At 44.5% G+C, this 20,445-nt stretch overlaps 1 protein-coding gene and 1 pseudogene across 2 annotated transcripts in view; one reads left to right on the top strand and one right to left on the bottom strand.

Annotated features, from left to right (window-relative positions):
• Positions 1 to 212: 212 nt before the first annotated feature.
• MCUB (mitochondrial calcium uniporter dominant negative subunit beta) overlaps positions 213 to 20,445 on the top strand; it is a 105,237-nt gene continuing 85,004 nt past the window's right edge. For both annotated transcript variants that reach the window (XM_070047759.1, XM_008267492.4), the window contains exon 1: positions 213 to 450. In XM_070047759.1, the coding sequence (XP_069903860.1) occupies positions 358 to 450 (93 nt within the window). In that variant the 5' untranslated portion in view covers positions 213 to 357. The remainder of the gene's footprint in view (positions 451 to 20,445) is intronic.
• LOC138843447 (glyceraldehyde-3-phosphate dehydrogenase-like) lies at positions 499 to 14,240 on the bottom strand (annotated as a pseudogene).

Here is a 20,445-nt window from a genome sequence, read left to right as displayed (position 1 = left end):
CTCCGGTTCATCCCGGAAGGGGCATCTGCGGAAACAGGAGAGGCCCCTTGGCGCCCCAGCCCGGGAGGGCGGTTCAGTCTGGCCCTCGTGCTCTGTTTCTAGCTCCTTCCCTCACACTGGGTCTGAGAGAAAGCACCCGCGTTGCGCCGGGGCGTGTGTGAAGCGGAGACGTGGAAGCAGAGACACCACACCCTCCCGTCAGTCCGCCCACGGCGCGCGGCTCCGGCTAGGAGGCGGGGGGCGGGCTGCGCCCACGGCGAGCGCCCGCTGCCAGCCGCCCCGCGCTGACGAGGAGCCGGGCCGCGCCGGGAGGATGCGCCGCTGACGCTGCGGGAGCCCCGGCGCCCGCGCACCACGATGCTCCCGAGGGGCCTCCGGCCGTGGCGCCTGCTGCTGCCGCCGACGCCCGGATCCCGAGGCCGAGCACGTCCGAGGCCGCGGCCGCCCCAGGTACGAGACCCGGGGGACCGGCGGGTGAAAAGTTTGCGTCGGGCAACTTTAGCCAGAGCGAGAGCCGGGGCTGTCCCCTGCGTTCAGCTGCCCGCAGGCTCCACGCGCACGGAGGCCCGACAGGTGGCGGCGGGCAGTAGCCGTGGGCCCTGGGGCCCAGAGAAGGAAAGGCTTGGAGAGCACGCGGGACGCCTCTCGACGGCCCGGACACCGTGCGCGGACCAAGGCGCTGAGCCTCAGGGAGCGGCTAGGAAACCCAGGGAGCAGTTGCTCAGCGTTCAGACCACGGGCAGGAGTACGTCCCCAGGGCGGCTGTGCCACCTGCAGGTTCCCGCTGGGCGGTGGGCACAGGAAGCGGCTGATAGGGTGGAGGGCAGGGGGCTGAGGAGAGGACGGAGCCGCGCGGCGACTGTCCCGAGGGCGGGCTGTCCCGGGAGAGGGAGCTTTCCATCCTGAGAACCGCGCGCGGCTCCCTTCGAAAGAGGAAGGACGAGCTCGCGGTCTGCGGAGAGGCCCGAGAGCCGCTGAGTAACACTCAGCTGGGCCGGCACGGCCGTGCTGCGGTCTGGGCAGGACCGTTGCTAGGAGGAGGGAAGAGTGCGGGGCTCCGCAGGGCGGGCGGGCCGTGGGCTGAGTGTGACCGGGGTGGTGAGGCAGGCTGCGGGGAGCCTGCTGCGTGGGTGTGGCCGGGCAGCGAGTCGTGTTAGAGGAGTTTCAGATGGCTCGAGGTAAAAGTTTTTTGGTTTGTTTTGTAACCAGCTGTGCAGTCTGAAAGAGTGAGCAGCGCGATTCTCTGGTCACTTTGATTTCCTGTTTCTTTGGGGAGCCTTTGCTTTGTTTTGTTTTTCTCTCTTCGCCTGTCTCAGAGCTTCAGAGTTTGGAGTGGCGGAGGAAGTAGTTAAATGTGTTACTGGGAAGGCCATTTTGTTACTACTACCTAAGAAGGGGCAGAGGGCAAACTCCTTAAAATGTAAAATGGGAGACTGAATAGAGTAATTGGAGAGATGGGCTTTTTGAACTTTTAATAATTGTACTTTTATTATAGTGTTGCAATTCATAAAGTTACATCAAACATTAAAACAACCCAATACAAGGAACTCCCTTCACCACACACCATTTAAACACAGATGTTTGATTGTTGTCTGTTAAATCCGTTTAACATCTTGGATGGCATTTTTATGGATCTCGGGACAGGCTGCCCTATCTTATATGATGAGCTACAGAGTGGGAGTTAAGATGCCCATGTTGCACATCAGAGTACCTGGGCTGGATAACTTGGCTCCGGCTGCTGTGCAGACCTCTGGGAGGCAGCAGCTGATGGTTCAAGTAATTGGGTTCCTGCTGCTCCCATGGGAGACTTAGATTGAGTTCCCCCACTCCTGGCTTAGGCCTAGCCCCAGTCCTAGCTGTTGTGGGTACCTGGGGAGTGTGACAGTGAATGCAAGATCTCAATGTGTCTCTCTCCGCTTCTCAAATCAAAATTCAACATATCGACTCCAAGCTCCTTTCTCCATAATTCCTAGTGCTATATGGGGAGGCACTCTTCTTTGCCTGCTCTAGCAAAGGAAGACCTTTCTCTCTGTCTCTCTCTCTCTCACTGTCCACTCTGCCTGTCAAAATAAATAAGTAAATAAATAAAAAAGATTTTAAAACTGATAGACCTTTTAAGCCTTAATGGGGAACAGTGGTTAGTATGCTGCCTTTAGGTAATCACCTTAGGAAGCCTTACCCTTGAACGTTTCTGTAACTTGGAAATTTTTTAGTCAACTGTGCTATAGAGGCAACATGCAGGACTTCAAAAGTGGAAATTCTTCCATCATTTTATCTGTCTGATAAAATACCCCTGCCCGCCCACAAAGTATAAACACAAGTCTGTGAATTTGCTTTATTTGAACTTTGAAATCTTGCCATGAAAGAACTGACAAACATTCTGGTCCCTCAGGTGTTTATACAGGGCTGCTAAAACAGCTTTCTGAAAATCAGATGACTCGGCTGTCAGGACATTTTTCAAAGTCTGTCTGTTTTGTGAGTGTGCCATTTGATAGAAACATCCTGTGGCTAAAGACAAGTATTATTTCTATGTAATTTGTTGTTAAATTGAGACTCCTGGAGCCTAGAAAGCAGTTTGGAGAAAATAAAAGAAGTGGTTTGGACCTGACAGCTCATAAAATCCTAGCCTGCAAGGACTTGTTATTAGTAGTATCTGAAGTAAGTGTTCCCAGTTATAATCGGCCTTTTCTGAAATTATGAGTTTGCTTTATAGGAGTCTTTAATCAGTGAAAAATATACAGTTCTCATCCTTCATGTGGTAGGTGGATCATTATCTGCCAGTGTTTCATGGTGGGAGAGAAAAACCGAGTTTGTTGACGTGGATATGTTTAGTGTAGCAGAACTATATTTTAAAGAGCACATTTAGTCTGAACCGTCAGAGCTGGAGCATATCGTATTATCTTCAGCCACGGCATGGCCTGGCGTCTCTGAGGACTCATGGTGGCAGCCTCTCTGCTCTCAGCACGCAGGCTGAGTGGTTGTCAGGGCAATCTGCGGCTCCTGCGCGTGTTTCCGTGCACAAGGACACAGCTTTGAGTGATTATGGTGCCTGGTGAATTCCCTCTAAACTGAAAGCTCTTGCCTAGTTGTGCCTTTTTAAATTAGGTTTTCTGTTCCTTAGGTTGAGAAACACCTTGATAGGATTTTGTGCTCCTCATACAGCCTGAGTCCCCACGTAAGCTACTTCACTTTTTTGAAAATCATGTGTATTTTGCAGAGAAGCTTATCTGTAGTGTGTGCCTTTTTACAAACTCCTAAAAACAAACCGTATGGATATTTTAATTTCATCACAAGGTGTTAAATTAGGAATCGTTTTAATTGTTTGAATTTAATGTCATTCTTATTTGATGCTTTCCTGTATCTGCAGTTGGCACATTTTAGTCTGTCATACTGTTTTGAGAGCACTCTTCTGAGGGCTGCTGCTTGTGTGTGTGGAGGTGGGATTATGTTCACACTGTAAAGAGATTGATGTTTTCATCACAGACTAATTTGAAATGAGTTTGTCTATTAAGTATTACCACCTTCCCAGCACTTACATATTAGTGCTTTTTTATTCAGATTTTAGATTTTCTTTATTGTAATTAAGCAGTGCAGTTTTTGTGCTGTTTTACAGTAAATGCCAAGCTAGGAAATCAGTTGCATCTTGGCAGGAAATATTTGTTGACTGAGGTAGCTGTGAAACTAACGGAGAAAACCTGAGTATTGGTTCATGTAACATCTATTATATAAACTGTGTTTAGGTCCTAAAATAGAAATGAGAAACTAATTTAACTAATGTTAGGCAGTTGATCCATCTGAGTGCCAGCCACCCTGGCCCTCTACCACTTATCTCTGTCCATTTAGCCAAGTCATTCAGTTTGTCTGGGTCTGTTTTGTCCCCTTTTCAAAACAAAGGGATCTGTCTAATTGGCCTTAAAATCTTTTCTATCTATAAAGTTGCCACTTTGTTATTTTACCAGAGGATGTAAATATACCATTGAACAAAGTATTGTCAGTGTTGGGATGGTTGTTGTAATGATTGAAAAACTTTTATGATCGTCCATGGTCAGTAGAACAAGTGGTATTTTTACTTAGTGGTTCTAATACTGTTTGTCCTTGCAAAAGAAATTAAAAGTTGTTTGATGGTATTAGCATGTCAGAATAGATTCTGTAATGCTTCATTCTGTCATTATCAGTGTTTTTGTTTTTGAAATGTTGCTTGTTTGAGAGTATCTAGTAGGGCCAGCATTGTGGTGTTGCTGGTTAAGCCACTGTCGGTGATGTTGGCATCCCATATTGGCACAGGTTGGAGACCTGGCTACTCCACTTCCAATCCAGCTCCCTGCTAATGGCCAGAGAAAAGCAGCGGAAGATGGCCCAAGTGTTTGGGCTCCTACCACCCACTGGGAGACCCTGCTGAAGCTCCTAACTTTGTCCTGGCCCAGTGCTGGCCACTGCAGCCATCTGGGGAATGAACTGTAACTCTTTTCTTGTTTTAAAACACTTATTTATTTTGAGAGAGAGCATTATAACCCTAAAATGATTGTGTAGTAAACTAACCTACAGGCTATAAAATCAGTTTGTAATAAATAAAACATTTTCTTAGACATTTTCTAAGTGACTTCTTTTTTGATCATTTAATTTACCAATATCAACAATATCAATTTTGATTTTTTTTTTTTTTTTTTTTTTTTTGCCAGCAGAGTTAAACAGTGAGAGAGAGACAGAGTTATACACAGTGAGAGAGCCAGAGACAAAGGTCTTCCTTCGTTGGTTCACTCCCCTAATGGCCGCTATGGCTGGCGCTGTGCCAATCCGAAACCAGGAGCCGGGTGCTTCCTCCCGGTCTCCCGTGTGGGTGCAGGGACCCAAGCATTTGGGCCATCCTCCGCTGCCCTCCCGGGCCACAGCAGAGAGCTGGACTGGAAGAGGAGCAACTGGGGCTAGTATCCGGGGTGTCAGCGCCGCAGGCGGAGGATTAGCCAAGTGAACCATGGCCCGGGGGATTTGGTTTTTGAACAGTACTAGCTCTCTGTTCTCTAAGCTATGTGTTTATGCTTTGTGGCATGGGATTCCCCACCCAAGTCTTTTTGCTGAATTTTCTGCATCTGCACACCTTTTCAGAAACAACTCCATGAAACGTAGTCAATTAAAGGGTGGCCTGTAAAGGGACCCATGAAAAAAACTGCTGTCTGATCTTAGAACACTAGGGTTTTATGGAGCAGGTAAAATTGTTATTGCTTAGTGGTGGTGTCTATACACCTGCTGCTGGCAGCTTAGGGTCAGGTTTTTCACTCATTAACATGTGAAATATCTTATGACGCGTATGTTATGTATTCACAGTATTCATGGTTTTGTCTTCACCTTCATGTTTTTCTTACATTCATGTCATCACCTGTTTCTCAATTTTCTTTAATGGGAAAAAGGCATAAGTAGGTTTTAAGAAAATTTAAAAACCAGCTCTGGTGTTTGAACAGATATATTCTACATAGTGAATTGTGAAATTGTGTGGCAAGCTAGACTTTCTGGTTCATGTAGTGTTCAATAGATACAGATTGTGTTGAATGGAGTTGCCATAAGAATACCTTTTTTTTTTTTTTAAGATTTGTTTATTTGAAAGGCAGAGACACAGGGAGGGAGAGACAGAAACAGAGTGCAGAGGGAGGAGAGAGAAAGAGAAAGAAATCTTTGATCTGCTGGTTTACCTCCCAAATGGCTATAATAGCGGGGGCTGGTCCAGGCCAAATCTAGGAGCCAGGTCTCCTATAAGGTGGCAGGGGCACAAGTACTCAGGTCATCATCTGCTGCTTTCTAAGGCACATTATCAGGAAGCCATAGCAGGACTTGAACTAGTACTATAAATATGGGATGCCAGCATTGCAGAGGTAACTTAAGCTGCTGTGCCACAACATGGGCCCCAAGAATTTACATTTGATACTATGGTTCCCTCTTAAAGAAAGGTGATGTTGCTGAAGTTAATTTATTTCTCTTTATGCAAAGAAATAAATTCTTCTCTTTTTCTCTTTCTACTACCCTTACCTGCCCTAAATCTTCCTATTTCTTTGCTATCCCCACCATCCCCACCAGAGTTGAAATAGTGTGGGTCTGACTTACTCCTATGGGTAAAGCTAAAAACTTGCCAAATCCCATTAAGCTAGGTGGTACTAGTGCCATCTTACTAAAGTGATCATTTTAAGTGTGTAACTGATCATATAGTTAGGAATAAGTGTCAAGGGGATCACATAAATAAGACCAAGTGTCTGCTAATGACAATAGATAAAATGGAGAGAAGGATTCAACATGGGAAGCAGGCCACACAGCAGACTCATCGAATCACAACCGCCCTAAATAACACTCTGGCAGAATCAGCCCTTAAGGCATTCAGAGCTGGCTAAAAAGCCCATGAGAGCATTTCAGATATGGAAAGCCAAAACACTGTGGCAAAAAATGACCTACATGAAGGATCTCTGTGAATGAGATCCCAGTGGAAAGAAGGGACCATCAAAGAAGGAGGTACCTTTCTCCGAAGGGAGGAGAAAACTTCCACTTTGTTTATGGCCCTGTCTAAAGACTGACGGAGTTTGTGGACTCAAAAGGCTTCCATAGCCTTGGCAGCTCATGACAAGAGCTTTGGGTGATCACTGACATCATAAATAGGATTGTCAATTGTTAAATCAACAACAGGCGTCACTGTGCACTTGCTCCCCATGTAGGACCTCTGTACTTAATGAGTTGTATTATGAGAATTAACAGTAAAACTTTTCTTCAAACAGTACTTTATACTTTGTGTATTTGTTTGGGTGCAAACTGTTGAAATCTTAGTATAGAGTTGGTCTTCGGTATATAAAGATAATTGAAAATGAATCTTAATGAAGAATGGGATGGGAGAAGGACTAGGAGGTGGGATGGGAGAGGGGATGGGAGAGTGGGTTGGGGGGGAAGAACTGATAAATTCCTAAAGCTGTACCTATGAAATTTATATTTATTAAATGAAAGCCTTCTAAAAAAAAGAGAAGAAAGAAATATAGTGTGGGTTACTACCAGGACCTGTAAATTTCTTTGAGAGTTTCCTATTTCATGAATCTCTAAAATTAAATGGCACCAATATTTGATTTTACCACATTTTAACCTTAGTTATAGGTTCATCATAAAGGGAAGAGGAAGCATTATAGCTTTGAATTTTTAATTTTATAATTTTACTTTAATTTTTTGTTTGAAGGACGAAGACACACACACATACACACACACACACACGGATCTCCTATCTATTGGTTTACTCCCCAAATGCCTACAATGTTGGGCCTGGGCCAGGGCAAGCTCAAGAGCCTGGAACTCAATTCCGGTCTCCTGTGTGGGTGGGAGGGGTTAAGTACTTGATCCATCCCTTGCTGCCTGCCAGGGTGCATGTTAGTGCGAAGCTGGAATTAAGAACTAGGACTTGAACCCAGACACTCCAATAGGCATCCCAAGCAGCATCTTAATCACTGTGCCATACACCTGTGCCAGGATTATTATTATTTTTTGGCATCTCTTTAGGGGATAATTAGATTTCTAAGATTGACAATATTAGTGAGAAATGATACATGAAATCTGCACTATGAACAAAGTTCATTTAACAGTTTCTTTAAATAGATGTAAGGATAAGAAATAGAGAGCTGTGAAAGAGAACCAATAAGTTGGTCTAGAGTTTAAATTGTTACATTGTGGGGGTAGTATTGTGGTATAGCTGGTTAAGCCACTGCCTGCAGTGCTGGCATCCCATATGGGTGCCAGTTCGAGTATTTCCAATCCAGCTCCCTGGTAATGCTCCTGGGAAAGCAGTAGAAGATGGCCCAAGTGCTAGGCCCCTGCACCTACATGGGAGACCTGGAAGAGGCCCCTGGTTCCTGGCTTCAGCTTGACCCAGCCCTGGCTGTTGTGGCCATTTGGGGAGTAAACCAGCAGATGGAAGACCTCTCTCTGTCTTTCCTTCTCTGAAACTCTGCCTTTCAAGTAAATAAAATAAATCTTTAAAAATAAAGATTTTCTTCAGCTTGTAAGCAGAATCAAGAAGTGCTGTAGGGGCCGGCGCTGTGGCGCAGCAGGTTAAAGCCCTTGCTTGAAGCGCCAGCATCCCATATGGGCGCTGGTTCTAGTCCCGGCTGCTCCTCTTCCAATCTAGCTCTCTGCTATGGCCTGGGATAGCAGTAGAAGATGGCCCAAGTCCTTGGGCCCCTGCACCCACGTGGGAGACCCGGAGGAGAAATAAATAAATCTTTAAGCTCCTGCTCCTGGCTTCAGATTGGTGCAGTGCCATTTGGGGGGTGAACCAACAGAAGGAAGACCTTTCTCTCTGTCTCTCTCTCTCTCACTGTCTAACTCTGCCTGTCCAAAAAAAAAAAAAAAAAAAAAAAGTGCTGTAAAACACTATCAAGAAACCGACAGATTCACAAAACTTCTTTGTGGCAAATTTCAGGGAGGAAAAGTCTTGGAGGCTGGCCAGTAGTTCTCCCTGAGGGTCTTGTGATAGTCACTGTTTACAGTAGATGGTTCCGTTAGATTTTGTTTTTTCCTCTTTATTTCCTCTTTTTTTTTCCCCTTGAACTGCGTAGATTAGTGGTAATCCTATTGTATTCAATTGTAATATATTATGTTTTAGACATGGCAGCAATTAAGAAATGGACTGAACCTGGCTGGAGGAAGGAAGAAGGTATCATTTCTATTTGACATATTTTTGTTTTTCTGTGTGTATGTGTATGTAGCTCTCTCTCTCTGGTTAAACATTTTGTCTGTCTTCAATATATGAAATTTTCCTAATGGGGGCTGAATTGAGTATTTGAAGAGGGATCTGGAAAAGAGACTGACAGTAGTGTGACCATAAACCTGGAGAAAAAAATGTTTTGGAAAATGTTTTGCAAACAGATCAGCACAGCATTGGCTCTGTAAGCCATTGCTGGAGGATATTTTTTGTGAAATTTTATAGCCCAATGACTCATTTCTGCAACTCTGCTTTGAGAATGTTAGATAGTGTATAATAAAACAATTTTCACTTTTTAGGAGAAAGTATAATTTCTTTGGACCTTGTAGATACCCTTTTATGGGTTTGTTGTTTTTGAAGCCAAGGCAAGAGTGCTTTGAACATAAGGTGCACTTGATCCAGAACCATGCTGTAGCTCAGCCCTCTGGCTGTACTTCCTACGCCATGCCTTACATAGCCTACAGACCAGTGCATCTGCACTAATACTTCTTGTGCCTTGCCATTGGTTTCATCCTTCCCTGTTGGTGTTGTGGGTTCCCCAGACAGTAGTATCTCCCTCTCCCTCCCCTCCATTTTCACCTAGTCAAATAGCTGCCCTCCATCCCAGCTTTGATGAAGTCTCTGTATAGTTAATTGCAGGTGGAATTGATTACAGTTTCCTTTTCGCCCTAGAGCACTGAGGTCATTTGACCGGGCCTTATTTTTGTGCTCATGTGATCCTCTGCCCTCTATCCTCCAAGCCCCACTGCTGCCTGCCAGAGATTGTCAGAATTACTGTGGTCAGAACTATTTCTTCTCTATCTTGATCACCACTGCCCTAGCATAGTAGGTGCATAATAAATGCTTGTTGTAAAGAGGAATGAGTGAATGGATGATAAAGATAGAAATATTATAAGTAGTCCTTTAGTGATATGTTCTCTTCAGATCATCCCAATTTTCTCTGCTTTATTTATTTTTAGGATTTATTTTATTTGAAAGGCAGAGTGACAGAGGATAAGATAGGGATCTTCCATCTGCTGCTTCACTCTCCAATGCCTGCAGTTGGGGCTGGGCCAGGCAGAAACCAGCGGCCGGGAGCCCCATCTTGGTCTCTCACATGGGTGGCAGGGGCTCAAGTCCATCTTCAGCTAGCTTCCCAGGCACATTAGCAGGGAGCTGGGTTGGAATTGGAGTGTCTGAAACTTGAATCAGCGTTCTGATAGAGCATGCATCACAAGCTCCAGCTTAACTCGTTGTGCCACAATGCCTGCCCCTTCCAGCTAATTTAGAAAGGGTAAAGCCTGAAGGTTCTTAGCCACTTTGTGTGGAACTTTTTGAATAATTGAAGATTTTTTAAAAATTAGCCAGAATCTCTTTATACATGTTGCATTTTCTGCTATGAGCAGAGAGGGTGCTAATGAGGTTCCAGCTATTACCAGAGCCTCTGTCACTTCCACCATGGCTTAGAATGAAGATGTAGGAGGGGTGGCCCAACTTGGGCCTTCTGGAGGCACACAACCCTCTAGAGGGTGGATAACTAGATAGAAGGAACCTAGACATCTGGATGACCATTAGGTCATCTTCCTCATCCTCAATTACTTTTATAGAGCATAACAGTTAGTCCCCTGTTCACTTGATCTGCCACTTACATATTCTAGTTGTGACTAAAAGTCCAGAATTGATGTCACCACTTCCATGAATAAAGTCTCTCTTAATTACCTAGATGGAAATCATTTTTTCTTATGTCTGCATATACTCATAGTGTTTCTTTTTAGTCCTCATCTGGTACTTGTATAATCCCCTGTGTTACGGTTTTTTTTTTTTTAACCAGCATTCCTGCCTCCACATACATATTTCTTTTTGAGAGGTAGAGTTACAGACAGAGAAAGGGAGAGACAGAGAGAAAGGTCTTACATCTGCTGGTTCACTCCCCAAATGGCCACAATGGCTGGAACTGAGCTGATCCAAAGCCAGGAGCTAGCAGCTTCTTCCAGTCTCCCACAAGGGTGCAAGGGCCCAAGCATTTGGGCCATCTTCTACTGCTTTCCCAGGCCCTAAGCAGAGAGCTGGATTGGAAGAGGAACAGCCAAGACTTGAACTGGTGCCCATATGGAATGCTGGCAACACAGGTGGAAGCTTGATCACAGACCTCTTTTATTCTATAGCATTTCCAAGAACTTCTTCCAGAGTACTACTTGGAAAACATTCCATTAAAAATTAGATTGAGTTTCAGTTCACAATTGATCATAATGAAAGGACTAAGAGTCAAAGGGAGCACATAAACAAGTCTAGTATCTGCTAACACTAACCGATAGAATAAATAAAGGGGAGAGTGATCCAACATGGGAAGTGAGATACTCAGCAGACTCATAGAATGGCAGATGTCCTAAATAGCACTCTGGCCTCAGAATCAGCCCTAAAGGCACTCGGATCTGGCTGAAAAGCTCATGAGAGTATTTCAGGCATGGAAAGCCAAGACACTCTGGCAAAAAGATCTCTGTGAGTGAGATCCCAGTGGAAAGAACAGGTCTTCAAAGAGGGAGGTGCCTTTCTCTGAAGGGAGGAGAGAACCTCCACTTTGACTATGACCTTGTCTAAACAAGATAAGAGTCGGAGAACTCAAGGGGCTTCCATAGCCTTGGAAACTCATAACTGGTGCATAGGGAGATTACTGATGCCATAAACAGGAGTGTCAATTTGTAAAGTCAACAACAGGAGTCACTGTGCACTTACTCCTCATGTAGGATCTCTGTCCTTAATGTGCTGTACACTGAGGCTTAATGCTATAACGAGTACTCAAACAGTATATTTCACTTTGTGTTTCTATGGGGGTGCAAACGGTTGAAATCTTTACTTAATGTACACTAAACTGATCTTCTGTAAAAAAAAAAAAAATTATCAATTCCCAACTTGACTCTCACTGGGATTAAACATGACAATAGGTCTGATCTGATTTCATCATCATTTAAAAAAAAATCATCTATTATTTTTCACTTTATGTTTCTGTGTGGGAACAAACTGTTGAAATCCTTACTTAAGGTATACTAAGCTGATCTTCTGTATATTAAGATAATCGAAAATGAATCTTGATGTGAATGGAAGGGGAGAGGGAGTGGGAAAGGGGAGGGTGGTGGGTGGGAGGGACGGTATGGGGGGGAAAACCATTGTAACCCATGAGTCGTACTTTGGAAATTTATATTCATTAAATAAAAGATAAAAAAAAAAAAAAACAAAAAACAAAAACAAAAAAAAATTAGATTGAGGACATACTATGTGGAAAAACAGGTGCTTATTATATTACTCCCTAGCCTAGTCTACTACACCACAGCGATGGCCCCTATGTTGTAACTTTTGAAGAACAAGTGCTATATCTTTTATATCTTTGTATATTTATACTTGTAAATAAAATTTTAACTGGGGAAGAGAGAGCACAAGTTGGTATTCTTCTTACTGGGTCAATCACTAAATGCATATAATGGCTGGAGCTGGGCCAGGCAAAAACCAGGAGCCTGCAGTTCAATTCAGGCCTCCCATGTGGTTGACAAGAACCCATTTCCTTGAACCATCACCACTGCCTCCTAGAGTTTGCATTATCAAGAAGGTAGATTGGGATTTGAACCCAAGCACTCTGATGTGGGGTACAGACATCTCAACCAGTGTCTTTACCGCTAGGCTAAATGCCTGTCCCATGTCTTTGTATTTCTTGTTCTGCAAATACACATACTTGTGCTGCTGAAGAAATTAGGTATAAGGAGACAGCTATCACTATCTGTTTAGTTGTCCATCCAATGCCTGCTTTACACCTTTTTTTTTTTTTTTTTTTTGACAGGCAGAGTGGATAGTGAGAGAGAGAGACAGAAAGAAAGGTCTTCCTTTTGCCGTTGGTTCACCCTCCAACGGCCGCCACAGCTGGTGCGCTGCGGCTGGTGCACCGCGCTGATCCGAAGGCAGGAGCCAGGTGCTTCTCCTGGTCTCCCATGCGGGTGCAGGGCCCAAGCACTTGGGCCATCCTCCACTGCCTTCCCGGGCCACAGCAGAGAGCTGGCCTGGAAGAGGGGCAACCGGGACTAGAACCCGGTGTGCCGATGCCGCTAGGTGGAGGATTAACCTATTGAGCCGTGGCGCCGGCCTGCTTTACACCTTAAAAATATATATTATTGGGGGCTGGCATTGTGGTATAGTCAGTGAAGCTGCCACCTGCAATGCTGACATCCCATATGGGCACTGGTTCCTGTCCTGGTTGTTCCACTTCTAATCCAGCTCCTTGTTAATGGTCTGGGAAAGCAGCAGAAGATGACCCAAGTGCTTGGGTCCCTGCCACCTTCATGGGAGACCCAGATGATGCTTCTGGCTGTGGCATGGCCCTGGCCGTTGCAGCCATTTGAGGGAGTGAACCAATAGATGGAAGATATCTGTTTTTCCTTCTCTCTGTAACTCTGACTTAAAATAAATAGATCTTAAAAAATTATTTGTTTGAGATGCAAAATGACAGATTGAGAGAGTTATTGAGAGAGAAAAAGATCTACCCACTGGTTCATGCCCCAGATGCCTACAAAAGCCAGGGATGGGCCATGCTAAAGCCAGGGGCCCAGAACTCCATCTAGGTCTCCTGTGGGGTGGCAGGGATCCAAGTACTTGAACCATCATCTCCTTTTTCCTAGTGTGTGTATTAGCAGGAAACTGGATCAAAGGGAGGCAGGACTTGATCACAGGCACTCCAGTATGGGATGCAAACATCTCAAGTGGCAGCTCAACCTACTGTGTGAAAATGCCAACCTCTTACCACTTTTTTATGTGATATTTGGCAGCTTTCTTCAGATGGCAGGTTATATCCACAACTGACACATTGTCAAGTGGGCACATGGAAGGCCGTGTGTATAAACTTCTCATTCAGCTCAGAGATGACTGTGTCCATCGCTTTGCTAGTGCCACTAGATGCAAGGACAATGTTCTGGGCACCCCATGGGCGTCGTGCCACAGTTTCACAGAAGGTCTCTCCACATCCTTCTGAGTGGCAGTGATGCCGTGAACTGTGGTTGTGAGTCCCTCTGTAATGCCAAAGTCATGATGGATGACTTTGGCTAAGATGACTAAGCAATCGGTGGTGCATGAGGCTTTGCTGAAAATCTTGAGGGAGTTGGTAACACTTCTCATGGTTCACACCCATCATAGACATGGAGTCACATCAGCGAAAAGAGAAGAGAGGATGCCCCTGCTGGCTTCCTTCAGGTGAGCGTCAGAATTCTCTAGGGTAGTGAAGACAACAGTGGACTCCACAACATTTGCTGCCCCAGCATCAGTCTGTTTGATATTCATGGGATCTCACACCTGGAAGGTGGAGATGGGCTTCCCATTGATGACAGACCTCACCTTCTCAGCCTTTTTGTTCCATTGAACTTGCCATGGGTGGAATCATACTGGAAATTATAGACCATAGAGTTGAGGTAAATGAAAGGGTCATTGATGGTGACTTTGCTAGATTGAAAAGCAGCCCTGATGACACATGGCCAATACAACCAAACTCATTTGCTGCAGCCTTCACCATCATGTCTCAGGGACTTTTGACTGAAAAAATGTGGCTGTCTTTCAAACATGGAGGAACAGAGTACCAGAGAATAGACACTGTAGATGTTGTGACTTATTGCTTCTGTCCCTGATACTTGATTCTTCCACTCTTATGTGAAAGCAGATATGAACAGTGCATAAGCAAATAGACATTGTTGTGTTCCAGTACATTTTATTTTTTAATTTATTTTTTATTTAGTAAATATAAATTTTCAAAGTATGCAGGGTCTGAGTCCACCCGTACAAGGATGGACTGGGTCTGAGGAAAGGTAAGTGCGCCGCTCGCCTGTTCCCCAGCCTCCTGATCCTCCTTGACACCGTGGGGAGTCAAGTCTAGCAAGAACTCGTTTATTTCACGCATAACAGAGCCTTTTAAAGCACAAAACTGCAGAGTCATTGGGGCAGGGCTAAGGACCAACCAATCACTTAAATGGTCATTTTATGGGGCGATTTTCATAGGACTAGCCATATGTCTATACACTTGATATCAGTTGTTGCCACTTCCCCTGATGTTGCTTAGCCAATTAGTTTTAGTGGTAAACAACTTTGGATTCCACCCACCTTACTTCCTCTGGGCACCATCTATTAATTGCTTCATGTAACTAATTTCCCCACAAAAGTACAGTTAATGGGTTACAATGGACATTTTATTTTTAAAAACAGGAGACAGATTTGGCTGATAGCCATAGTTTAGCAACTCCTGTTCTGCTGGATTTTTTTTCAGTAGTAATAGAGATGTTATGCTAGAAGATAGATTTTCATTGTGGTATGAGGTGAAACAGACAAATCATGACGTCATGGATACCGTACATGGAGCTGGAGTAATCATGGAGCTGGTGGAATCAAAAGACAAGGGGAAGACTGTGAAGATGTGTAGAGATTTCAGCAGTTTTCTGTGGTTAAGCTTATACCCAATCATGGGCCCACAGTGTTCATTCAGCAAGTAGGAGAGAGGAAGAGAATGGGAAGGCTGGGAGTATGGTGTACAAAAAGTTGCTGTCTGGAGTAGAGGCCAAAATGAGTCTTGTGATAAGTTCTGATTACAATGGGAGAAATGACACAATGGGCAAAAAAGGTGAAGGCTTAAATAAGGAATGTCGAAGGGGCAGTGTACCTGCACAGGCATTTAGTAGACTTATTTTTCTTTTGGATTATCATTAAACCGTAAGAATGACTTGCCTTTCATTTGAGCTGAGCATTAGAACATGCACAGTGTGTGTGTTTTCCCTTTTACTTCCCCAGACCTTTTCACCTTTCAGTTAAAATTTTTGTTAGCATTTAATACTTGTACACCTTTATGAGACAGTGTAATATTTCAACAAATACATATATCATTAGCTGATTAAATCAGGCAGTCAGCATTCCTCACTTCCCACCCTTCCTCCATGCCAAACTTTTTTGTTAAAAATGAATTTTTTTCTTTTTATAAGATTTTTTTTACTTGAAAGGCAGAAATAGGAGAGAGAGAACCTCTCAACCACTGGTTCATTGTGGCCCAATTGGCCACAATGGCTGGGGCTGGGCCAGGCTGAAGCCAGGAGCTTCCTCAAGGTCTCCCATGTGAGTGCTGGGGCCTAAGGAATTGGGTCATCTTACCCGCTTTCCAGGTGCATTAGCAGGGAGCTGGATCAGAAGTGGAGCAGCTGGGACTCGAACCAGTGCCCATATGGGGTGCTGGCATCGCAAATGGCAGCTTAACCTATGCCACAGCGCCAGCTGTATCTCTATTCTGCAGTATAAGCTATGCTGCTAAAACAAAAGACCCAACAATAAACTTCTGTATTTTTTCAAATATTTATTTATTTATTTATTTGAAAGGCAGAATTACAGAGAGGCAGAGAGGCAGTGAGAGAGAGAGTGTGTGAGAGAGAGAGAGCGAGCAAGTGTGAGAGTGAGTGAGTGTCTTTCATCCACTGGTTCACTCCCCAGATGGCTGCAATGGCCAGAGCTGCACCAATCTGGAGCCAGGAGCTTCTTTCAGGTCTCACACAGGTGCAGGGGCCCAAGGACTTGGGCCATCTTCTTCTGCTGTCCCAGGCCATAGCAGAGAGCTGGATGGGAAGTAGAGCAGCTGGGACTTGAACTGGTGCCCATATGGGATGCCGGCACTGCAGGCAGTGGCTTTACCTGCTATGCCACAGCGCTGGCCCCAACTTCTGTATTCTTAAAGCCAAATTTTTTTCTGTCTTAGGAAATTATTTTGTGTTGAGCTTTACAGGTCAAGCCTCTGCCCCTCGCAGTCATTCAGAGCCCTAAGATGACATGTTTGTCACTTTTCCACACATGGTTTCCAGAATAAAAAACACAGTTTTTGTTTTGTTTTGAAAGTCCTGCAAGGTATTATGGACTGTGCCTAGGAGTATTACATGTCATTTGAATTCATTTTCCATTGAGCATTTCATTGAATGTGTCAGTTGGCTACATTTAGCTGCAAGAAGGCTGACGGATGTAGTCATAGCCAGGAGCCACATTCCAGCTAAGACCTGATTTCTGTGGAAGATTTTACTGGACACTTAGCTGTATCTGCCACAGTCCACCTTTGCCAAAAATAGTATAAATAGTATTTTTTGGTGGAGGAGGAGGGGAGTAGTTACTGAATTTCCAAGGCTTTGCCGAGCCTCACTTACAAGTATTCCTCAGCAGTAGCTATTTACAGGGAAACAATTTCTCTCTGAAAAGCTTGAAAAGCAAAATGTGAGATTTCAGCAGTTTTCATTTGACATAGAACAGGGACATTTGACACCTTGTTGGGTTCATTATAAACTACCCTCCAGGCTGCAATTTAATAGGAAGGGGTATAGTCTCACTTCTGTATACTCCAAGGGAGGAAAATGTATTCTAATGGTTCACTAAGAGTTTGAAGCCAAAATTCAAGTTTATGCAATGACACATGATAAGGAAGAAAAGAAGAGAGCTGAGAAAACATGCTGACAAGCTGGTTTTTCTAAGGAAGGACTTCCTTTAGAGAAATTATGGTAATATATATGGTAATAGGTAAATGAGCAGAAGGTGAAAGTTATAAAAGTATCATGCATATCTAGTTTATGAATTTAGTGGCATTTTATAGGCTAGCTTATTATAAATATGGGTATGGTCCAAGAAAATTAAATCTTGGATACAATGATTTAAAGATGATAACTAGCTTAAAATATATCTTTTTTTTTTTTTAATTTTTTTTGACAGGCAGAGTGGACAGTGAGAGAGAGAGAGACAGAGAGAAAGGTCTTCCTTTGCCGTTGGTTCACCCTCCAACGGCCGCTGCGGCTGGTGCGCTGGGGCCGGCGCACAGCGCTGATCCGAAGCCGGGAGCCAGGTGCTTCTCCTGGTCTCCCATGCGGGTGCAGGGCCCAAGAACTTGGGCCATCCTCCACTGTACTCCCGGGCCACAGCAGAGAGCTGACCTGGAAGAGGGGCAACCGGGACAGAATCCAGTGCCCTGACCGGGACTGGAACCTGGTATGCCGGCGCCGCAAGGCAGGGGATTAGCCTATTGAACTGCGGCGCCGGCCTAAAATATATCTAAGTATATAATATAATACTAACTAATCCACAGTAGTTCAGGGTGTGTTCAGAAAAGATTTATTAATGTCTTGGGGCCGCTGTTGTGGTGTAGCCGGTAAAGCTGCCGCTTGCAGAACCGGCATCCTGTATGGCCACCAGTTCGAGTTCTGGCTGCTCTATTTCTGATCTAGCTCTCTGCTATGGCCTGGGAAAGCAGTAGAAGTTGGCCCAAGTCATTGGGCTCCTGCACGCATGTGGGAGACTGGAAGAAGCTCCTGGCTTCAGATTGGCACAGCTCCAGCCATTGCAGCCATCTGGGGATTGAACCAGCGGCTGGAAGACTTCTCTATCTCTCTGCCTCTGTGACTCTGCCTTTCAAATAAATCAATAAAGAAAATTTATTAACGTCTTACGCAATGTCTCTTCACATTATTTAATCAAATCTTTTGGCATATACACAAACTTTTCATTTTAAGTTTCTAGTCTTGCATATCACTGTTACTCAGTATATTGTTTTTTAAAGATTTATTCATTTATTTGAAAGTCGGAGTTACACAGAGAGAGGAGAGGCAGAGAGAGTGGTCTTCTATCCGGTGGTTCATTCCCCAGATGGTTGCAGTGGTCGGAGCTGCGCCGATCCAAAGCCAGGAGCCAGGAGCTTCTTCCAGGTCTCCCATGCAGGTTCAGGGGCCCAAGGACTTGGGCCGTCTTCCACTGCTATCCCAGGCCACAGCAATGAGCTGGATCGGAAGAGGAGCAGCTAGGACTAAAACCAGCACCCATGTGGGATGCTGGCGCTTCAGGGCAGGGCGTCAATCCACTGCGCCACAGCGCCAGCCCCATGTTGCTCAGAATTAAGTCCATAACTTGAGATACTAGAACCACTTTCCTTTTCCACTGCTTTTCATGATATTTCAATATAATTTTTTAAAAAATGAAATGATTGGATTACCTGCTTATACATTCCTTGATATTAGACACTTTGTCTGGAGTGTCAAACATTAATAAGCCTTACTTGTCCTAAAGGGTTGTAATATATATGTGAGGTCTTCAAAACTTACATGGAAAATGTACATTGTGAAAAAACTATGAATGTATTTCAATTTCTTCTGCACCAAAATAAATTTACCTTCTAATTCCATTTGCATGAACTTTTTGAAGAACTCTAGGTATTAGTCAGCTTTGCATCACTATGACAGATATCTTAGAGCAGTTACTTATGAAGGAAGGAGGTTTATTTGGTCTCATACTTCTGCAAGTTTTCAGTCACAGATCAGGTGGACTCCAATGGATGACATTTGTCTGGTGAGGCCAGAGGATGTTAAGAGAGGTGTATACGTGAAGGAAGAGTTATACTGAGCCAGGAGGCAGAGAGAACAGTTGGGCCCAAATCACACTTTTATAACCAGTGTTCTCAGGGACCACCTTCCAAGGGCACATCCCCAGTGACCTGAGGACCCCCCAAGAGGCACATCTTCCAGACACTATAATTGGCTCTGGTCTCCTCCTGTTAGTACCATCAGTCCATGACTGGGACTTAACCATCTGCATGAGTTTGGGAGCCAATTCTTGTTAAAACTATAGCACCTTATATGTAATACTGAAAGTATATTGGGGCCGGCGCTGTGGCATAGCCGGTAAACCTGACACCTGCAGTGTTGGCATCCTATATAGGCGCCGGTTCATGTCCCAGCTGCTCCACTACCAATCCAGCTCACTGCTAATGAGCCTGGGAAAGCAGCTGAAGATAGTCCAAGTCCTTGGGCCCCTGCACCCACCCAGGAGACCTGGAAGAAGCTCCTGGCTCCTGACCAAGGATCAGCCCAGCTCTAGCCCTTGCAGCCATCTGAGGAGTGAGCCAGCAGATGGAAGATCTCTCTCTCCCCACTCCCTCCCTCCCTATAAGTCTGCCTTTCAAATAAATCTTTTTTAAAAAGTATATAATATTACTCATTTAAACATATACACTGTGTGCCTGGCCTGACCATGTCAAAATATAAAAGGTCTTTGTAGGTCCTGTGGAATTTTTTTTTCCCTGCCTGGAAGCTTGTATTCTCATCCCAAATTGGAGCATTCTGATCTGGGCTTGGAAGGCTTTAAGAGGAGTAGAATAAAGCCAGTTTATCAATGCCAGAAAAATGCACAGTTTCTCTTAATGGGGAAAGAAAATAAGGATTGAGGAAGTCTTGGCTTGGTAGTTGTGTCTAAAGATCTGGGAGTTTCAATTGACATAAGTCACCTGATTCCAGAACACTAATGTGGCTCCAGGCCACAGAAAGTGAAAGTCCCAGTACATCTTATTGGGATTGTCAGACTGTTATGGAGGCATTATGTTTTGTTGATGGGGTGATACTTGAAAAAGAGCACTGGTGAACCAGTGGGAAGAGGAGTGCATCCAGAAGGTAATTAAGATGCTGAGGATTCATACAGGAGTTGATGAAGGGGTGGAATATTTTCAGTCTGGTGAGAAGAAAGCAAAGGAAAAGCTGGAATGAAAGGTATTTGGATTCTGAGACAGTGTCATGTGAAACAACCTGGCCATTCATGTTACTTCAGAGGGAAGAAATCACTCCCTGGATTGGGCAGTTTAGATAAGTTCAGCTCAGTTTAAGAACTGTATCCAGGGCTAACATGGCATAGTGGGTAAAGTTGCTGTCTGTGATGCTAGGTACCATTCGGATGTC

The sequence above is a fragment of the Oryctolagus cuniculus genome, chromosome 8 (genome assembly GCF_964237555.1).
Source record: "Oryctolagus cuniculus chromosome 8, mOryCun1.1, whole genome shotgun sequence".
Lineage (NCBI taxonomy): Eukaryota > Metazoa > Chordata > Mammalia > Lagomorpha > Leporidae > Oryctolagus > Oryctolagus cuniculus.
Note: the sequence above shows the minus strand (reverse complement) of the source record. Positions and strands in the feature narration are given on the sequence as shown.